Below are 18,395 nucleotides of genomic sequence, written 5' to 3' on the forward strand. Positions count from 1 at the left end.
ATCTTGTGCTCAGCACAGGCCTCCGTGAAAAATGTTACTGCAGAACACAAAAAGCATTCGTGATGGGAACTTCATAGTTCTTGTCAACTTTTCCTTAACCAGTGTCAGACTGATTTTTTTCCAGTGCTTTGAGCATGATGCTCCATTGCCTCCTGGGCTGTTTTGTTTATAACAATAGACTTGCTGTAATTCTTTGTTCCTCTGAATGCATTGTCTCTCCTCCTAACCCCTCATGGCTGCTTTTAATATGTTCTCTTTAATGCTAATTTTCATCATTTTGATTACAGTGTACCTTGTGTTTTCTTTTTGTGCTGCTTCTTGGGATTTGATGAGCTTCTTGAATCTGTGGGTTTATAGTTTTCATCAAATTTAGAAAAATTTCAGCCATTGTTAAAAAAAAATATTTGTGCCTACCCATATGCCCTCCCCGTGCCCCAATTATATATATGTTAGGCTGCTTGATAGTGTCAGCACTTCTGACTCATGTTCAGTGTATGTCACTTTGGACAGTTTCTATTGCTATGCTTTCAAGTTCATTAATTTTTTTCTTCTTCAGTGTCTAATCTGTTAATCCCATCCTGTGTATTTTTCATTTTAGATATTTGTATTTTTCCCTCTAGAAGTTCAATTTGAGTCTTCATTTTGTCTTCCATTTCTTTCCTCATCATGCTCACGCCTTCCTTTTTTCTCTTGAACATACAGAGTATATTTGTAATAGAGATTTGAATATCCTTGTCCACTAACTCTGTCATCTGTGTCATTTCCTTGTCCATTTCTATTGTTTGATTCTTCTCCTCATGTGACCATATGTCATGGTTATAATTTCCTGCCTCTTTGCATGCCTGTTAATTTTTTTTAAAATAAATTTATTTATTTATTTATTTTTGGCTGCATTGGGTTTGTTGCTGTGCGCGGGCTTTCTCTAGTTGCGGCAAGCGGGGGCTACTTTGTTGCGGTGCGCGGGCTTCTCTCATTGTGGTGGCTTCTCATTGCGGAGCACGGGCTCTAGGCACACGGGCTTCAGTAGTTGTGGCATGTGGGCTTCAGTAGTTGTGGCTCGCGGGCTCTAGAGCGCAGGCTCAGTAGTTGTGACGCACGGGCTTAGTTGCTCCGCGGCATGTGGTATCTTCCCAGACCCGGGCTCGAACCTGTGTCCCCTGCATTGGCAGGCGGATTCTCAACCACTGTGCCACTAGGGAAGCCCTGCCTGTTAATTTTTGCTTTGAAGCTAGACATAGTTGGCGCAGACATAGTTGTGTGTTGGTGGGTGCTGGAACTTTTTGCATTCCTTTAAAAACTCTTCAGCTTTGTTTTCAGAAGCAATTCAGTTCGTACTTACAATTGGTTTGATCCTTTCAAGGCTTACTTTTCAGTTTATTAGGGTGGGTCCAGAACAGCCTTTCGTCTAGGGCTAGGATGGTCCCACTGCTGCGGCCAAACCCTTCTGAAGATTCCTTCCAGTGCCCTGTGGGTTAGGAGATTTTTTTCCACCTTGGCCCGTGGGAACATGTAAATTTCTGGCTCTGTGTGAGTGCCGGGGGTTCGGCTGCCTCTTTCTTTCCTTTGGTTCTTTCCTCAGCCTTGCTAGTTTCCTCAAACACCTGCGCAGATCAGTATACTCAGGCTCTGCAGATCTCTGCACTTTTTTCTCTTTGCAGCTCCCTCCTTTCAGTTACTTTGCCCTGCGCATTCTAGCCACCTTGGCATCCCCAAATTCCCAACTCTGTCTCTTCAACTCATTGAAATTGTTGAACACTTTCAGGTTTTTTTCTCCCTCCTCTGTGACCTGAAGACTCCTTTAGGGGATTGGTTGGGGCACTAGTAGGACTCACTGCATTTCTTCCCCTTTTTTCAAGGGTCACTGCCCTGTGCTGCCTATTGTTGAATGTCTGCTACCCCACTTTCATATATAAGGAAACAAGAGGCTCACAGCAGGTAAAACAGTACACCTAGCACCCCTAAGAAGCAAGAGGCAGAATCAGGATTTGAACTCCCTTTTGTATGACACTAAAACTCACATTGCGATTGACTCTGTAATTAACCGTTTCATTTCCCTCTTCTGGCTCCAGCTTACTTCCCTGTTTTGTCCTTGATACTTTGGCTGTGTATCTCCAATGTGTTTTCACTTTTTACCTCATTATAGTTATTTGTGTATGTATCTTATCTGCCCCAGTAGACTGTGAACTCTTTAATGGTATGAGCTTTCCCCCATCTTTGTACCTTTCGTGTGAATCTAGGGTAAGTAGGTGCTCATTATATGTGTTGAACAAAGTCAGTAAGCTTCTTAAGAAACGTGTGTTGGGAATGAGGGAGATATCAGATTCCCTTATTAAGTTATGCTGTTTCTTTTCTTTTTTATTTTTTAACATCTTTATTGGAGTATAATTGCTTTACAGTGTTGTGTTAGTTTCTGCTGTATAACAAAGTGAATCAGCTATATGCATATATATATATCCCCATATCCCCTCCCTCTTGCATCTCCCTCCCACCCTCCTTATCCCACCCCTCTAGGTGGACACAAAGCACCGAGCTGATCTCCCTGTGCTATGCGGCTGCTTCCCACTAGCTAGCTATTTTACATTCGGTAGTGTATATATGTCAGTGCCACTCTCTCACTTCATCCCAGCTTACCCTTCCCCCTCCCTGTGTCCTCAAGTCCATTCTCTGCATCTGTGTCTTTATTCCTGTCCTGCCCCTAGGTTCTTCAGAGCCATTTTTTTCTAGATTCCATATATATATGTGTTATGGTATTTGTTTTTTTCTTTCTGACTTACTTCACTCTGTATGACAGACTCTGGGTCCATCCACCTCACTACAAATAACTCAGTTTCGTTTCTTTTTATGGCTGACTAATATTCCATTGTATATATGTACCACATCTTCTTTATCCATTCATCTGTCGCTGGACACTTAGGTTGCTTCCATGTCCTGGCCATTGTAAATAGTGCTGCAATGAACATTGTGGTACATGACTCTTTTTGAATTATGGTTTTCTCAGGGTATATGCCCAATAGTGGGATTGCTGGGTTGTATGGTAGTTCTATTTTTAGTTTTTTAGGGAACCTCCGTACTGTTCTCCATAGTGGCTGCATCAATTTACATTGCCACCAACAGTGGAAGAGGGTTCCCTTCTCTCCACACCCTCTCCAGCATTTATTGTTTGTAGATTTTTTGATGATGGCCATTCTGACTGGTGCAAGGTGATACCTCATTGTCGTTTTGATTTGCATTTCTCTAATGATTAATGATGTTGAGCATTCTTTTATGTGTTTGTTGGCAATGTGTATATCTTCTTTGGACAAATGTCTATTTAGCTCTTCTGCCCATTTTTTGATTGGGTTGGTTGTTTTTTTGATATTGAGCTGCCTGAACTGCTTGTATATTTTGGAGATTAATCCCTTGTCAGTTGCAAATATTTTCTCCCATTCTGAGGGTTGTCTTTTGGTCTTGTTTATGGTTTCCTTTGCTGTGCAAAAGCTTTTAAGTTTCATTAGTTCCCATTTGTTTATTTTTGTTTTTATTTCCATTTCTCTAGGAGGTGGGTTAAAAAGGATCTTGCTGTGGTTTATGTCACAGGGCATTCTTCCTGTTTTCGTCTAAGAGTTTTATAGTGTCTGGCCTTACCTTTAGGTCTTTAATCTGTTTTGAGTTTATTTTTGTGTATGGTGCTAGGAAGTGTTCTAATTTCATTCTTTTACATGTAGCTGTCCAGTTTTCCCATCACCACTTATTTAAGAGGCTGTCTTTTCTCCACTGTATACTCTTGCCTCCTTTATCAAAGATAAGATGACCGTATGTGCGTGGGTTTATCTCTGGGCTTTCTATCCTGTTCCATTGATCTATATTTCTGTTTTTGTGCTAGTACCATACTGTCTTGATTACTGTAGGTTTGTAGTATAGTCTGTTGTTTCTTTCTTATCTGCTGTGTTTATCACAATCTCTTAACGTCTTCTAAGATGATACCTGGACTTTATGAAGTTCTTCATTTGATACCTCTGCCTGAACTTTGACTAACTTGAGATAACTTTTGAGTCTGTATTTGGAGATTTAAGGGAATATTCCTTCTTGTGAGTTAACCAGATTCCTTTCTTCTCCGGTCCTGACTTAGAACCCCACGTGGAGAGAACTGGAGGTATGGTTGGAGCTAGACTAGAGCATGCAGGCATTGGTGGAGGGGCTCTGTACAATGAGAGGGTCACGTAAGGGTAGAGGTGGTGCTGGGGCGTGGCACTAATCAAAGGGGAAGGAACAGTAGGCAAGTTCCTGCTTCTCATTTTTGCTTGGGGCCTTTCAGTCCAACCTTGACAACTTACAGGAAGTTTGGGTAATTTGTGAGGAGGAGGACGGGAAGAGTCATGGTTTGGTTATAAATTAGGAGGCTTCTTGGAACTTACACAAGATGGAGAACAATTTGGAGCCAGAAGGCAGTGTCTTGTTTGTTCTAAATGTGTACCTCACTGGGGCTGTTAAGCTTCAGTAGATGGAGGTGAAGAACATGCTTCTGGAATCCTGAACCTTAGGGGAAAATACTCGGCTGACATTTGAGTAGAAAGGAGGGAAATGGCAGAAATCGAGACCATATTTATGGGGCACCTTAAGGCCTGAGAGACACTAAGTCCACTTCTCTGGCCCTGCCATTAGGTTGACTGTTTCTTCTCACTCATGAATCCTACAGAAGAGGTAGTAGTTTTGGAAAAGGGGTGATGGGGTGGAGAGTCTTTTGTTGTTGTTGAACATTAAGGAAGCAGGCAGGTCTTAAATATTCATCCCCAGCGTCTCCACAGCTTTGGCAACCATAGTGTGTGTGTCTGGGTGCTCATTCGGAGGGACTCTCGATTGGGTTTGGGGGGAGGGTGTCTCGGAGCTATCTGGGCAGTTCCAGAAGCTTTAACTGAAATCCTTGGGTTAACTGAGAAAGTACAACTCATAATATATTTGGAGCCAGAAGCCATCATCCAGTGTTTCTTCTCCCTTCTTTTCCAGTTCCACCCACCCCCAATTGTTTTGCCCTTATTGTGTCTGCTTTCTCACTTTGAATTCATGTTAAAGTCAACATGATCTGCCCTCACCACTCTAATAAATGTGCTCTTGAGGAGGTCACTAGTGATATCCTAGTGGCCAGGTCCAGTGGGTAGTTTTTAGTTTTTATTTACTGGACCTTTGCTGCATCTGCCACTGTGCCCCCTCACATCCTCCTTGAATCACTCTGTCCCTACCTTGACAGCTGTGATGCACAGGCTTCTGGTTTCCTTGTGCTTTTTGGAGTGTCTTTCATGGTCTCTCCTTCCTTGATAGGCCTCTTTAAAAAGTTAGTGTTCTCCCCAGGATTCTGGCTTGACTCTCTCCTCACTCATCTCTCTCACCTAGGTGAGCTCATAGTCTATTTTGCATGGTTTCAGCCATCACTTTCAGGCCAGTCACTCCAGGGCAGTACCCGAAGTTCGGAGCACTTTGCAGACTTTCATACTCATTTCTAACTTGCCTGCTAGACTTTTCTACCTGGATATCCTTCAAGTACCTACAATTCAACCCACCCAAAAATAACCTGAACTACATTCATCATATTCTTCACCAAAACCTGCTTGTCTACCTGTGTTCTTTCCCTCCTGTGGTAGCTTCTACCGTTCACACAGTCACAAGCCAAAAACCTAAGTGTCATCCTTTATTGTTCTTACTCATCCCATCCTATTAGTTTCTGGCATCTTCTACAGCCTTTGGCACATTATGGACACGGAATGAATAAAAGAAAACGCTTATTAATTTCATCTGAAGTTAACTACAGTTTAGCACTTCGGTTTTGATAAATCCAAACATCTCTGATTACTCGTAACTTTCGGGGAAGGGCATTTGATTTTTGACCACATTCAAATTATATTAAGGAGAAGGCACTTTTTTGTTTAAAACAGGAATACTTTGTGGGGGGATTAGTTATTATTAGAAATGGGTGGATTAGCCACATGCTGTCTTTTCGGGCTCCCTAAGGAGCTGCTCACAGTTAAAGATAAGGTGGATGAAGTCGGATTGTGCTGGCCCAGGAGGGTGCTGTCCTTCATGAACATGGGAGTAGAGGCAGCAGTTGTGGGTGAACTTGCCATGTGCTGTGGCTTTCATGTGAGTCATAGATAGACTTTTCCCTTGGGGAGGGTAACACGCCCCCTTCAAGCTCATTGATGGATTTCCTTAATTGTATTCTGGTGTTTCTAACACAAACATTGAGGATGTGTCAGTAACTGTCATGCTTCTCCGAGTTGATCTCCCTTCCTTTCCATCTAACCCCCCCCTCCAAAAAAAAATAGAAAAGAAAATAAAGAGAAAAAAAAAGAAAAGGAGAAAGTGACTTAAAGAATCATAGGATTTTGGAGCCAGAGAATTTCTTCAAGTAGTGGCCATCTAGCTCGGCCCTTCCGTTTCCAGATGATGACGACAGTAATGATAGGTGGTGACATAACTATAACACCACTTTTGATGACTTACTGAGTGCCAGACAGTATACTAAGTGCTTTATATATACTTCCCATATGATATTTACAATAGCCCTATGAGGTAGCTGTTATTAGTGCTGTTTTATAGATAAGGAAACTGAGGTCCAGAAAGACTGGAGAACTGTATTGGGGCTAAGAGGATGCTGAAGCAGCTGTTGTGCAGAGATGAAGCGTCTTGCTTTTTCAAGGTCACGTTTTCCACTTAGAGGCAGAACATTAGTAGAATCCAAATCCCCTGACCTTGAACTCAGTAAGCCTATATTTTTGTTTTCACCTGAGAATTCATTCTCTGTGGTCATTTCTGTCTCGTCTCTCGCTCAGCCCCTTTTAATAACAGTGAAATTGAATGAAGTAGAGGAAAAAGTAGAGTTGGGGTTTTTGGTGAGTTTTTACAGTTTATTTTTAAATAGGCAGCATTCCCAGACTGACTGGGTGGGAATGTAGCAGAAGGCCTGAGAACCAGGAAGTGACACAGACCTGTTTATACCCTTCCACTTGGGAGCCTTTGGAAAGCGATCCACAGAGACAGTAAAAAGTAAACACAACTGCTTCAACCAGTTCTCTTGGGTTTGCTATTTTTGACCTGGAGGAGGTGTTTCCTACACAGCTATGAGTACATACTTTGAAAACCAAAATCTAGCACTGAAACATCCCCTTGAGTGAAGGTATATAGATAGATATTTATTTCCTGTTACCAGACAGCAGCATTCAGTGACTCCTGGCAGATAAAATTATCACTTTATTTTTCCTCTCTCCCTCTGCCATCCTTTTTTTTTTTTTTTTCCCCTCTCTCTCTTTATAATTAGCACTGTGCATGCAAAACTGCCCCGGGGGCTTCCCTGGTGGCGCAGTGATTGAGAGTCCGCCTGCCGCTGCAGGGGACACGGGTTCGTGCCCCGGCCTGGGAAGATCCCACATGCCGCGGAGCGGCTGGGCCCGTGAGCCATGGCCGCTGGGCCTCTGCGTCTGGAGCCTGTACTCTGCAACGGGAGAGGCCACAACAGTGAGAGGCCCGCGTACCGCAAAAACAAAAAAACTGCCCCGGGAGCGCACTAAATCTGTGTGTGAACTTCAAGGTCCAGCTCAAAGCTTTCTCTGTCACCTCCCCCTACTCCCAACCAGAAGCCTTTGTTCTTATCTCCTCTGTGTTCTCATAGCACTTTTTAAAATTAAAAAACAAAACAAAAACACAAACCCTTGTAACAGTTTCACAGTGTTATGTAGATAAACATGTAATTCCTCTCACATAGATTGAGAATTCCTGGAGAGTAAGAACTATGCTCCACTTCATCTCTGTGATCACCCAAGTCTTGCACTGAAGACAGCCAGTAAATATTTGCTGAATTGCAGTAGAGTCACTGCAAACACTGAGCCGTAAGAAATCAGATTTAGCAAATCAGCTTCCCAGACTTTATTTGCCAAGTGGGTATTGAAGCCTGCTCCACTCAGCTCTGATAGGAACCAAGAAGAGGGGTGTGATGACACATAGATGTATCTCTGGGGTCTAGGAACCAATTATAGCCACTTCTGCCAAACATCTGTTTTGCTACCTGGCAAAACTTCAGGATTTATATACCCTTTTCCCCTCCTGTTTTATATCTGCTGCTACTTTGCCATCTTGTATTTCCTATACAAATGATGGGTTTGGGGTTTATCTTTTTTTCCCCTTCCTGAACAAATAAATGTTGAGCACTTTGGGGCACAGAAAGAGGCGGAGTTGGTGCTCTGCAGGAATTTACTACCTGCAGTAAATGTAGCATGCAACAGTTAAGTAACTGTGAGTGGGCCTTGGGGGAGAATAGGATTGGTTCTCCCAGTCTTCCAGGCAGTGATGCTATGGGTTCAGAAGAGCCTTCCATGCTTGTGGGCTCAATTGAAGAGTTTTCCCAGAGGAGATGCAAATAAGCGTGACCTTGTATTTGGAAAAAAGAACAGGGAGTCCTTTGCAGTAGGAAAGCAAGAGGAGGAAAGACTTCTAGGCCCCTTTGATTCCATCTATCTGTAAAATAGGCATAATGGCACCTATATAATGAGGTAATGAGTGTGTGTGTGTGTGTGTGTGTGTGTGTATATCTCAGACATGTAAGCTCTGTGCCCTTATCCTCTCCTGTAGCATATTCAGGCTGGAAAACCTCCTTGGTCCCTCTAGACACAAATATCACTTCAGTATAGTCACATACATGATTATTTAATTTTGGGGGAGGGAATGTTAAGTTCCTTAAAAAAATATATTTTCAGAACTTCATGGGAGAGACCTTTGGAGGTTCATTTGTTTAACCTCTTGGCTCTTCTTTCATCTAAACTAACTGTGTTTCGAGCCTAGTCTGGGGGCATGTGTTTTCAGCCCAGCTGAAACAGTACCCTTCAGGGGTCTAGTGGGGGCTCAGTAACATCCTGTTAGAGCAGGAAGGGGCCTTCAACAGCACTGATTTGAGGGCCCAGTGTTCCAGACACTGTCCTGATCCTTCACGTTGATCCCATTTCCACTTCACGACAGCCCAATAAGGTGGGTGTTATTTATCCAGTTTGTAGATGGGAACTGAAAATAACTTGCCCTAGGCCACCTAACTAATAATATCCAAGCAGACCAGAGATTCTGGCACAGCCTACCAGAATCTTTCCACGGATCCAGGCTCTCTGAGAGAGAAGTACTTGAATTGTTTCGTTTTACTGATGAGGAAGCAGAGGCATCAGGAGGCGAACTGATTGGTTCTAGTCTAGCCCATCAGTCTAGAGAAGAAGTGGTTTCCTGCCTTCACTGTTGGAAATTTATGGCCTGAGCCAAGTGCCTGTGAGCAGGCACTCTGCCTTTTCTCTCCTTTTTTCTGTCCTGTCTTGAGCCTGTCTTGTTTTGTTCTCTTGTGTCCTTCTCTCTTGCATTTTCTCTTTCTCTCTGGGCCCCTACAGCTCTGCAGTGATCCGTGTGTGTGTGTGTGTGTGTGTGTGTGTGTGTGTGTGTGTGTAGGCTGGGGTTTTTTGATCAGATGTTTGTTATTTTTGGAAAGCACTTTAGGAACACTGTGTACGGATGGCCTATACAAATGTGCTGATGGATTGATTAAGCTCTAAATGGAAAAGTTGGAGTCTCCTGAGTTTGCTGCAGTGCAGAGGGAGATAGATTCTAGGATAGGTCTGGGGAGATGCAGGGGGAAAGGACTGCTCTGCGGAAAAAAGAGGGTGGATTTAACATTTCTTCCTTCTAGTCAGAACTTTTGTTGACTTATGTTTTCAGGAGAAATACTTCTGGGCTTCTCCTTTTCCCTAGAAGATATTCCAGATTCCTTAGAACTCAGAGGGCATTTGGGGATCATCCAGACCTACCCTGTGAGGACCAGGAAGAATGATTGACTTGCCTGAGGCCAATCCGCTGTTGGTTGGTGGAGCTGGGACTTAAGGGCTGTCTCCTGCACTCAGATCCATGCTGCAGTCATCCTGCTGCTAGGTTCTAGAAAAGAGATGCTGGAGACTATTGAGGAGAAGGTTTAGTGTGTCTGCTGGTGTCCCTGCTGTCTGAAGCCTGAGCAGTAGCGTAGGGGAAAAGTGGGACAAGAGGATGTAGTGAGCAGTTCTGGGGAGTGAGACAAGAATACAAGGAATATTAAAGCAATTCAAGAAAGCCTCAAACACCTACCCTACCCTGGCTTCAGTGGTTTCTGAGAAAAGCTGAGGGTTATTTTTGTGATTTGTAGGAGGTAAATTTTTTTTTTTTTTTTTTAGGAATTTTATTTATTTACTTATTTATTTAATTTGGTTGCACCAGGTCTTAGTTGCGGCAGGCTCCTTAGTTGTGGCTCATGGGCTCCTTAGTTGCCGCGTGCATGTGAGATCTAGTTCCCTGACCAGGGATCAAGCCCAGGTGCCCTGCATTGGGAGCGTGGAGTCTTAACCACTGTGCCACCAGGGAAGTCCCTGTAGGAGGCAAATTTTAACAAGAGTTTGATGTTTGTGTCCTTTGGGCTTTGGAGCTGGAGATGAAAAGGAAATGGATAAAGGAACTTATGGCTGTCAAGGATCTCAAAGTCCGATAGACAACTTTGTGCCTATTGAAGTACTCAGCTGCTGGTGGCACAAAAGAAAGGGGAAGATACAGAGGTTAGGAAGATTGGAAGGAGCCATTTATCCCCAGGGAGGAAAAAAGTAAACTGAAGACATCTAGAAGTAATACAGTTTTGTCATTTTGTGGGGGAGGAGTGGGAGGCACTAAGATCTGATACACATTTAGATACCTTTTGCTGCTGTGGCCCAGCCATTTCAGGGTGAGTGGGAGTGAAGGGGGGGACACTGCAGGCAGAAAGGGAGAGGTAAGGGAGGGCCTCCCAGCACGTTATTCCCTTCTCTTATCACACCCTCTGGGGAACTTTGGATCCCAGAGTTAGCACTTCTTATGTTTACAGTCTAAAATGTAATGGTTAAGTTCTGTTCCAACTTCATGAACTGTTCTTTGTCTCCCCCCATCACATGGTAGTGTTAATCAAAGGAACAGACTCTTATTCTAGATTCTCCCACCGCCACCATCCCCCTTCCAGACTAGTCTGAGGCAAGAAAAGGATTTATGTTGGTTGTACCTGTCCAATTCCCTCTTGTAACTAATGGAGAGATGGCCATGGTATAGGAAATAATCTGTCCTGAGGATTACATGTAAACGGAGGCTGAGCTCACAGAGATGTAGAGAAACTCACCTAGCCCCTGGGCGCCAAGCATGGCTGAGTCAGGACCCTTTGCCTTCACAGAGGAGCGCTCAGTGGAGTGTGACAGGACTGCGCCTCGGCAGGACTGTGACATTCTCCACCCGCAGGGATAGGCCCCAGGGCAACCCGGACGCATGAGCTGCGGAGATCGGGGCCCTGCCCTGCGTGTCTAGGGGACTGGGCGCCCTGGCTGTTCCATGGCTCCCCACTCCCAGCCCCTCCCCCAGCTGCTGCTGCCTCCCTAAGCTATGAGCCATTTTTCAAGGTGACTCTAAGGATACATTTCACCTTAGGCAGGCTTTTTGGTTAATCTGGAAGCATCTGTGGCAACAACAAGGAAGCAAATTGTGTGAACTTTGAGCTCGTGTTACAGGTTCTCCTCAGCACCAGAAGCCTGCCATGCTTATCATCATCTTTTTTATGAGCGGTTCCTCAGATCACCCTCTGCTGTCTTGGCTTATAGGCTAAGACTGAAAATAGGAGGACCTGAGTCTTCTTACTAGTTTACAGAGCAAGCAGTCTTTTATATTTTGTCCCTTTTAAACCTCACTATAGACTGGTGAGATATTCACTGGTGAGATATTCAAAGCAAGCAACACCTCCATTTTACAGATGAGGAAACAGAGGGAGAGATGTGGGACGGTTCTTCCCCAAGTTCAGAGCTGTGGCTTAAGGGCAGTGTCCTTCCTCTTGGAGGGTCACTCTGGACAGGAGACGAGTGTTCGTGACATCACATTCAGCAGAGCAGCCACTCAGCTTTTGATGTTTTGGGTTCACAGAGGTGGGGAAAGGCCAGACCCTGACCTTACGGGGCTGGCAGTCTAGCTCATGGGGGTCTCCCCTTGCCACAGGCTGTTGAGGCGGCAGCGTTGGTCCCAAGAAGGAAAGTCAGAAGGGTGAACGCAGACTTCCCATGACACTGCCCCACCCCGTGTTTTGGAAAAGCTGGAGGAAGAGATAGGTTATACAAAGAGAAGCGTGGATGCTCTGGAGAATTCTGTGATTGAGAGAGACCTTTGAGCTGTTTTTAGGTGTGAAAACGGAAGCCAGAGAAGAGTGGTATGAAGTACGTTCATGATGTGGAGCAGCCATCACCACCATCCGTCCCCAGAACTCTTTTCATCCGGCAAAACGGAAACTCTGTACGCATTTAAACACTAACTCCCCCCTCCCCCCCCCCCCCCCCTTAGCCCCTGACATCCACCATTTTACTTTATCTCTAAATTATAATTTTTTTAAATCAGGGGAAGTGGTCACTAACACACCAGCGGAATACTGAGGCGAAATGAATTCTTTTTTTTTCTTTTAACTACGTTTTCGTCTATGTGTTTCTCTAAGGGTAATAATGAATACTTAGTCTTAATTTGTTCTAAGTGTTCTTCTTTTCACTTGGTCTAAAGCCATGATTCAAGGGCAGGCTTTATTTTGTTTTTTAAAATTCTGTGTTCTAAGTGGATTCTTTCTGAAAATGATTAGACGTCGTGTGACCCTTTCTTCATAGTAGCTGGGTTTTCCCATTTGGGGTGATATCCTGGGGCTGTGGGGATTCACTTTTCTCTGTATTATTGTATTATTTCTGAAGCACTAACCCTTGGCTCAGCCTAGCATAAACATTCCTTGACTCTCCTCTGTTCATCTTTTCTCTTCTCTTTGCAGAGCCCCTTTTTCCATCACCCCATTCGTTTTGCACTTGATCAGGTCTTAGGCTTCATGGTGGAATCGGTCCCTTGGCCCAGGTAACTGCTTAAACAGTAAGGGAGGAACCAGCTGTTTCTAGAAAACAAAACAGAACATGGGCTCATTTGTGTGCATCTTCTCCCCAGTCCCATACTGGCTCCTCCCCCACAGTGTTCATGAGTTTGGCAGACATTTGCTGCCTGCCTGTCAGGTGCCAGGCCCTGTGCTGGCTTATGAAGGTTCCAAGTTGAGTAATTCACAGTCCCTGCCTTCAAGGAAGTTTGAGCCTAGTGAGGTGAGACAGATAAACAGATACAATAACTTGATAGAGGTACAGTCAGAGTAGCGTGCTCAGGGCACTTTGGGAGTAAGGAGGGGGTTAGTTCTACTGGAGGTGGGCGTGACATATCAGAAGAGTTCCTCCAGGAGATGACGCTTGTGCTGAGCCCTGAAACTGACTGTATTCCTGGCAGAGAGAGCAATCAGGTTTATTGGAGTATCAGTCAGTTTGTTGAGGGAGGAGACAGGTGGCTTACAGGAATGCCTTGCTACATTAATTTTATTCTGTATTTTATCTGTCTGAACAGGTAATGCATACACAAAGTACAACACTCAAGAAGATGAAAAGGGGATACATACAGTGAAAAATGAGCTTCCTTCTCTGTTAACCACTAGATTCCCTCGCTGACAGCACTTGGTAGCTACCAGTTTCTTGTGCATCAATTCCAGAGAGAGACTTCCAGTGCATACAGGGGTGTGTGTGTGTATGTGTGTGTGTCCTCTAAAAATACATGCATACACACACATACTAATTTTGGAAGTCATTGCATATTAGTACAGACTGAGCTGCCCAGTTCTTCTTAAACCACTGCGTGGTATTCTGTTATGTGGGTGTGTGGCAACTTATTTAACTAGTAACCCTTCAGTCTTGTGCCAGTGAAAATAATGCACTGGATATCCTGCGTATATATCATTGCACACGTGATTTCTCGGGACAGATGATAGAAGTAGAATTGATAGGTCAGAGAATGTGTGCATCGTGGGGACAGATATGGTCACACAGTTCTCCAAAGAGCTCTATATTCATTATAAAATACGAAATGTAAGATTCTTTACCACTTGGAAAGCCCCCCACCACGCCAGTCCTCTAAAATCCTTGCCAGAGTGATCTTCCTAAATGAATTTGGTGTTGTAACTTCCCTGTTTATAATCCTCGTAAGCTTCACGTGGTCTTCAGGATAAAGTTTAAACTTAGCCCAGCCCCTGCCTCTAGCATCTGCCGGGAGTGCTGGGTTCCATTGCTCTGAGCCACTTGGACTTGGTGTCTCCGTTTCCTTTTCCAGTAGACACATCCTTCAGCAATCTGTTTAGCATCCCCTCCTGTGGGTAATCTTTCCTCATTCCTCCAGGCGGGCACGGAACACTACGCGTCACCCTGATCCAGCCTCATCCATTCACTGCAGAAGTATTTGTTGTGCACGTGCTGTGATGTGGCACGGGCAGGTGTCATCCTTGATGATCCATTGGTTCTTGCCTTGAGGGGATGGTGACTGCCTGGTAGGGTTACCTGCTGTGGCTGCATGTACAAGGGCAGCACCAAGGGCCCATTGCTAACTGGCTGGTGGCCCTGGGCGTATCCTTTAACTTTTTGGACCTTGGTTTTGGCATCTGTCAAAAGAGGAGGTGAAGCCTGATGACCTCCAAGGTCCTCGACGCTCAGATCTTATTAATAATTACGATAGCAACAGCCGCTGGTGTTTACTGAGGACTTGCTAAGTGCCAGGCACTGTGTTGAGCACTTTGATCCTACTCCTTACATCAGCCCTGTGAAGATGATGGTATGGTTACTGTCTCCATTTTACAGATGAGAAAACTGAGGCTAAGAGAGTAATTTGGCCACAAGGTCATAATAAAGGAAATAGATTTGAATTCTGGCATTCTGACTCTACCGTTCTTAGCCACAAAACTGTTTACACATTCCACACATTTACACATGGTTTTGTGTACTGTTTTGGGTCAGTCACAGACTCCACCCCTAGACCTCTCCATGAACCATCCCTGTTCTACAGCCATAAAGGCTCAAGTTGGAATCTGGGTAAAAGCTGGGGACAGAGGACTGCTACAGTCCCAGCTATTTGGGGGTAGTGGATAAAGACCCGGTGGCTAGCTCTGTTCTTGAGCCCCTGGCTCATTCTCATTGAAGACCCTCATAGCTGCTTTTCCTTTGGACTGAGACAATTCATACTGCTGTTTGAAGTAACTCTCTTCAGAAGGGGTGCATAGGCTTGAGTCAAGGCTTCATACATGGATTAAAGTCAGGCCTGGGTGTTATCCTTCAGGGGCATCCTTTATTAGGGTTGTAGATGGCAGGCTTCTTTATCTATTTACATAAAGCCTTGTTGGAGAAGGAGGTGTATATGGAATTTAAAAAGGAAGTGTAACCTTATTATTTGGAATACCTCTTATAAACTAGGATAAATGAAATCCCATGGGTTAACTAAAATATAATAGGCCTATATCATAATGTATCATCAACCCTTCTGCTTCCCTGAAGGCAAGTAGAAAAAAATCCTGAAAAGTCTTAATCCCTGATTTTATTATTATTTTTTTAAGATACTGGTTCCTATTCTTCTTACGTCTTCGTCTGAGCTAGAGTGGATGGTGGGGCTAATTAAGAGTTACAGCCCGTTCTCCGCTCAATCATTGTCAAGTGTAGCCAACAAATGTGGGCTCTGGGGTCACAGGTGTGTTGGGTGAGCCTTGATTAATTAGTCCATTTTTGAGATTCGTGGCTGTGGAGTCAGAGCCAGGACCTCAGGGGCTCATCCAGCCAAGCCCCGGGCCCTTGGCTCCCGCTGCTGCATTCCTTCTCTCTGGGCGGTGTATTTTTCCCTTTAAGACATGTGTTCTCTATTTTTTTTTCTTTTCTTTTCTTTTTTCTTTTCGGTTAGTTGAACTTGCTCTGAGTCCGGTGGCAAAGGCAAAGCCAGACTCTGGTGTAGCAGCTCTGAGTCAACAGCCATCTATCTCTCTCCTCCTCTTTGCTCGAGCCTCCAAGGCAGGCAGCAGGGCAGAGCCACAGCAGTTTCTGAAAGCTCTGCGGAGCCTGACAGATCTCCAGGTGAGCCGGCGCTTGTCTCCTTGTCCTGTCGCAAGGATCTGGCGCCCGGATGCTGACGCCAATGGCAGCTTGCTTCGGGCCTTGGCATTTCCCCAGGGAGGAGTTGGAAAGCCGCTTATGTGCTTGTCTCTTCTCCTGGCAGTAGGGATTCAGTTGCTAGAATTCTTTCAACTTTGTATGTGATTATGGCTTCCTTACCGTAAAGTGCCTATTGTAACTAACTTATGGCTAAAGTTTTCACTTATGTCCTTGTTTTTGGTTTGTTTTTTATAGGTGAATCTACCCAGGGCTGACTTCAGTGTTCTTACTTCTGGCTTTTAAATTTTTTCGTTTTAAAATAACTTGGACGGATGAAAGATGTGCCATGGCAGGATAGCACCAAAGAGCACCTCATTGTTTGCCGTGGCCTCCGTGGGACATGGAGTGTTCCTTCTGCTGGTGATTCTTAGCACCCTCCTTGGAGACGGACTTGCCTCAGGTGAGCCCCAGCCTGCCTCCTGTGTGTGGGAGGGAGAAGACTCAGTACCATTGTTTCTCCTGAAGGCTGGGAGAAGGGATTCTCTGTGGCGCCGTTAGCAGGGGAGCAGAGAGTGGGGGCTTCTGTTCTGTTGGTACAGCAGGGAGCCAGTTGAGGGCGTGGGACTGGTGGCTGAGGTGCCTAGTGAGCCAGTGGGGGGTGGGGGTGTAGGAGCCTGCGGGGATGACGTGACCACTCCCCTCCCCCGGCTGTAGTCACGGGTGGGACGGAGGTGTAGGATTCAGGGTGCAACGTGCAGGTGGGGGTGCCGGCTCTGGAATCCACTGCGTGTTTTCAGAGCCCAGTCCTGCTACTTGCTGGCTCTGTGACCGAGAGCGAGTCTCTACTTCTGTAAGCCTCAGTTCCCTCACCTGTGCTAGATGGCAGAGTTGAGTAATTGTGACAGACCATGTGGCCCCCAAAGCCTAAAATATGTACGCTTTAAAATGCTTGACCCTTTATAGCAGAGGTTTGCCACCTTACCCCCAGCCCAGAACAGACGGTGCTCAGTAAGAATGCCTATGAATGGAGTGGCTATCAGAGTAGGAAGGAAGGAAGGACTGACTGGGCAGAGCTAGGATGGACCTCAGAGGCTGTGCACTGGCCCAGGGCCTTAGGGCAGCTCACGGCAGTGCCTGGACCAGAACCTCGCCTAGTGCCTGGTGCGCTACCACCACCATCCTCTTCCAGGGCTCTGCTGGGGAAGCGGTCCTGGTATGTTACATGGCAGTATGAGGGCAGAGCATCTGCCTTCAGTGTCTGATGCCTTCAGCCTCTTTAGCTCCGTTAAGCCATCCCCTGTACACCGCCACTCTCTCTTTTATGGGCTTCCCCCCTTCCTCCTCCCATTCCCCACCCCATTTTCCAGCTACCCACACCTTCCCAACTTTCCATTCAAGGTCTGAAATCAATTATCAGGGATCGATGCTTCCAGACTGGCTGAATAAAGGGATTATTATTTTCCAGTATGGAAAAATATATCTGTAGTGTGGGCTCAGACCAGGATGGGAAAGTTGGCTCTGTTGTTTTCTTTCCCTCCCCCATCTGCAAAGAATCCTTCCTCCCCTGCCACCCCACTCCCTCTGCCCAGTCTTTTTTACTCTCCATAAAACAAACGTACTGGCACAGAGCAGGGTGCAGGCAGGGGAAGGGGTTTCATCATTACTTCGATCCAGTGCACCAAGTTACGATGTTTTTCCCTCTCTCTGGAGTGGCTTCTGGGGGAAGGAGGTACCCACACCTTGGCCTGAGACCCAGAGCACACCTGTACGGCTGTGCCTGCCCTGAGCAGCGTGCCAAGCAAGCTTGCCAAGAAACCAAGGCTCTCAGATACTCTGAAGTCGAGGAAAGGCAATTCCGGTCAGGCAAGGTCTCCTCTTCCTTTTCCTGCATTTCTTACCTGCTCCTGTAGCTTCCCCTGAATACCCATTCCAGAGGCCTTTTTAAAGTGAGCTCTAGTAGATATGCTCGTGTGTCCCGGCACATTCGCGACGGTGAGAATCCCACGGGACAGAGGTCAGTGGGCACCCTCGGTGAGGCGCTGGCCTGCACAGTCTCTGGTCATAAGTCCCACAGGCGCCTCTAGTCTTGGCCATAATTGCTCAGGTTTAGAAAAAAGAATCACGTATGAAGAGGCACTTGAGAGTTCTGGGGTAAAGTTCTGGGAAAAGTTACCTATGTCATGTTCAAAGTTCAGTTTTCCATCCTGGTTCCTCTTATCTGCAGCTGGAGATTTGGAGTTATAACAGAGAAGTGGTTACGGAGGCATCGGGTTCAGCTTGCCCCTTGGTCATGCCTGTAGCAGAGATGGAGAGAGTTACTGATAAAGTTCCCTTTTTCAGGGTGGCAAAAGGAAGCGTATCTTATTCTTCACACCTGGTCACAGCCTGCAGGGGAAGACCAGATTTAAA

At 45.5% G+C, this 18,395-nt stretch overlaps 1 protein-coding gene across 6 annotated transcripts in view; it reads left to right on the plus strand.

Moving 5' to 3' along the window:
- The window catches only part of SUSD6 (sushi domain containing 6), a 91,318-nt gene that overhangs the window by 26,702 nt on the left and 46,221 nt on the right, over positions 1-18,395 (plus strand). For 5 of the 6 annotated variants that reach the window (XM_029238337.1, XM_029238341.1, XM_029238343.1 and 2 more), the window contains exon 2: positions 16,242-16,446. In XM_029238337.1, coding sequence (XP_029094170.1) covers positions 16,326-16,446 — 121 coding nt within the window. In that variant the 5' untranslated portion in view covers positions 16,242-16,325. Of the gene's footprint in view, positions 1-10,895; positions 12,313-16,241; positions 16,447-18,395 lie in introns of those variants that run through there. The other variant, XM_029238340.1, reaches the window with a different exon arrangement.

This window comes from Monodon monoceros, unplaced genomic scaffold (genome assembly GCF_005190385.1).
Source record: "Monodon monoceros isolate NGI ecotype Baffin Bay Population unplaced genomic scaffold, NGI_Narwhal_1 Super_Scaffold_21, whole genome shotgun sequence".
Taxonomy (NCBI): domain Eukaryota; kingdom Metazoa; phylum Chordata; class Mammalia; order Artiodactyla; family Monodontidae; genus Monodon; species Monodon monoceros.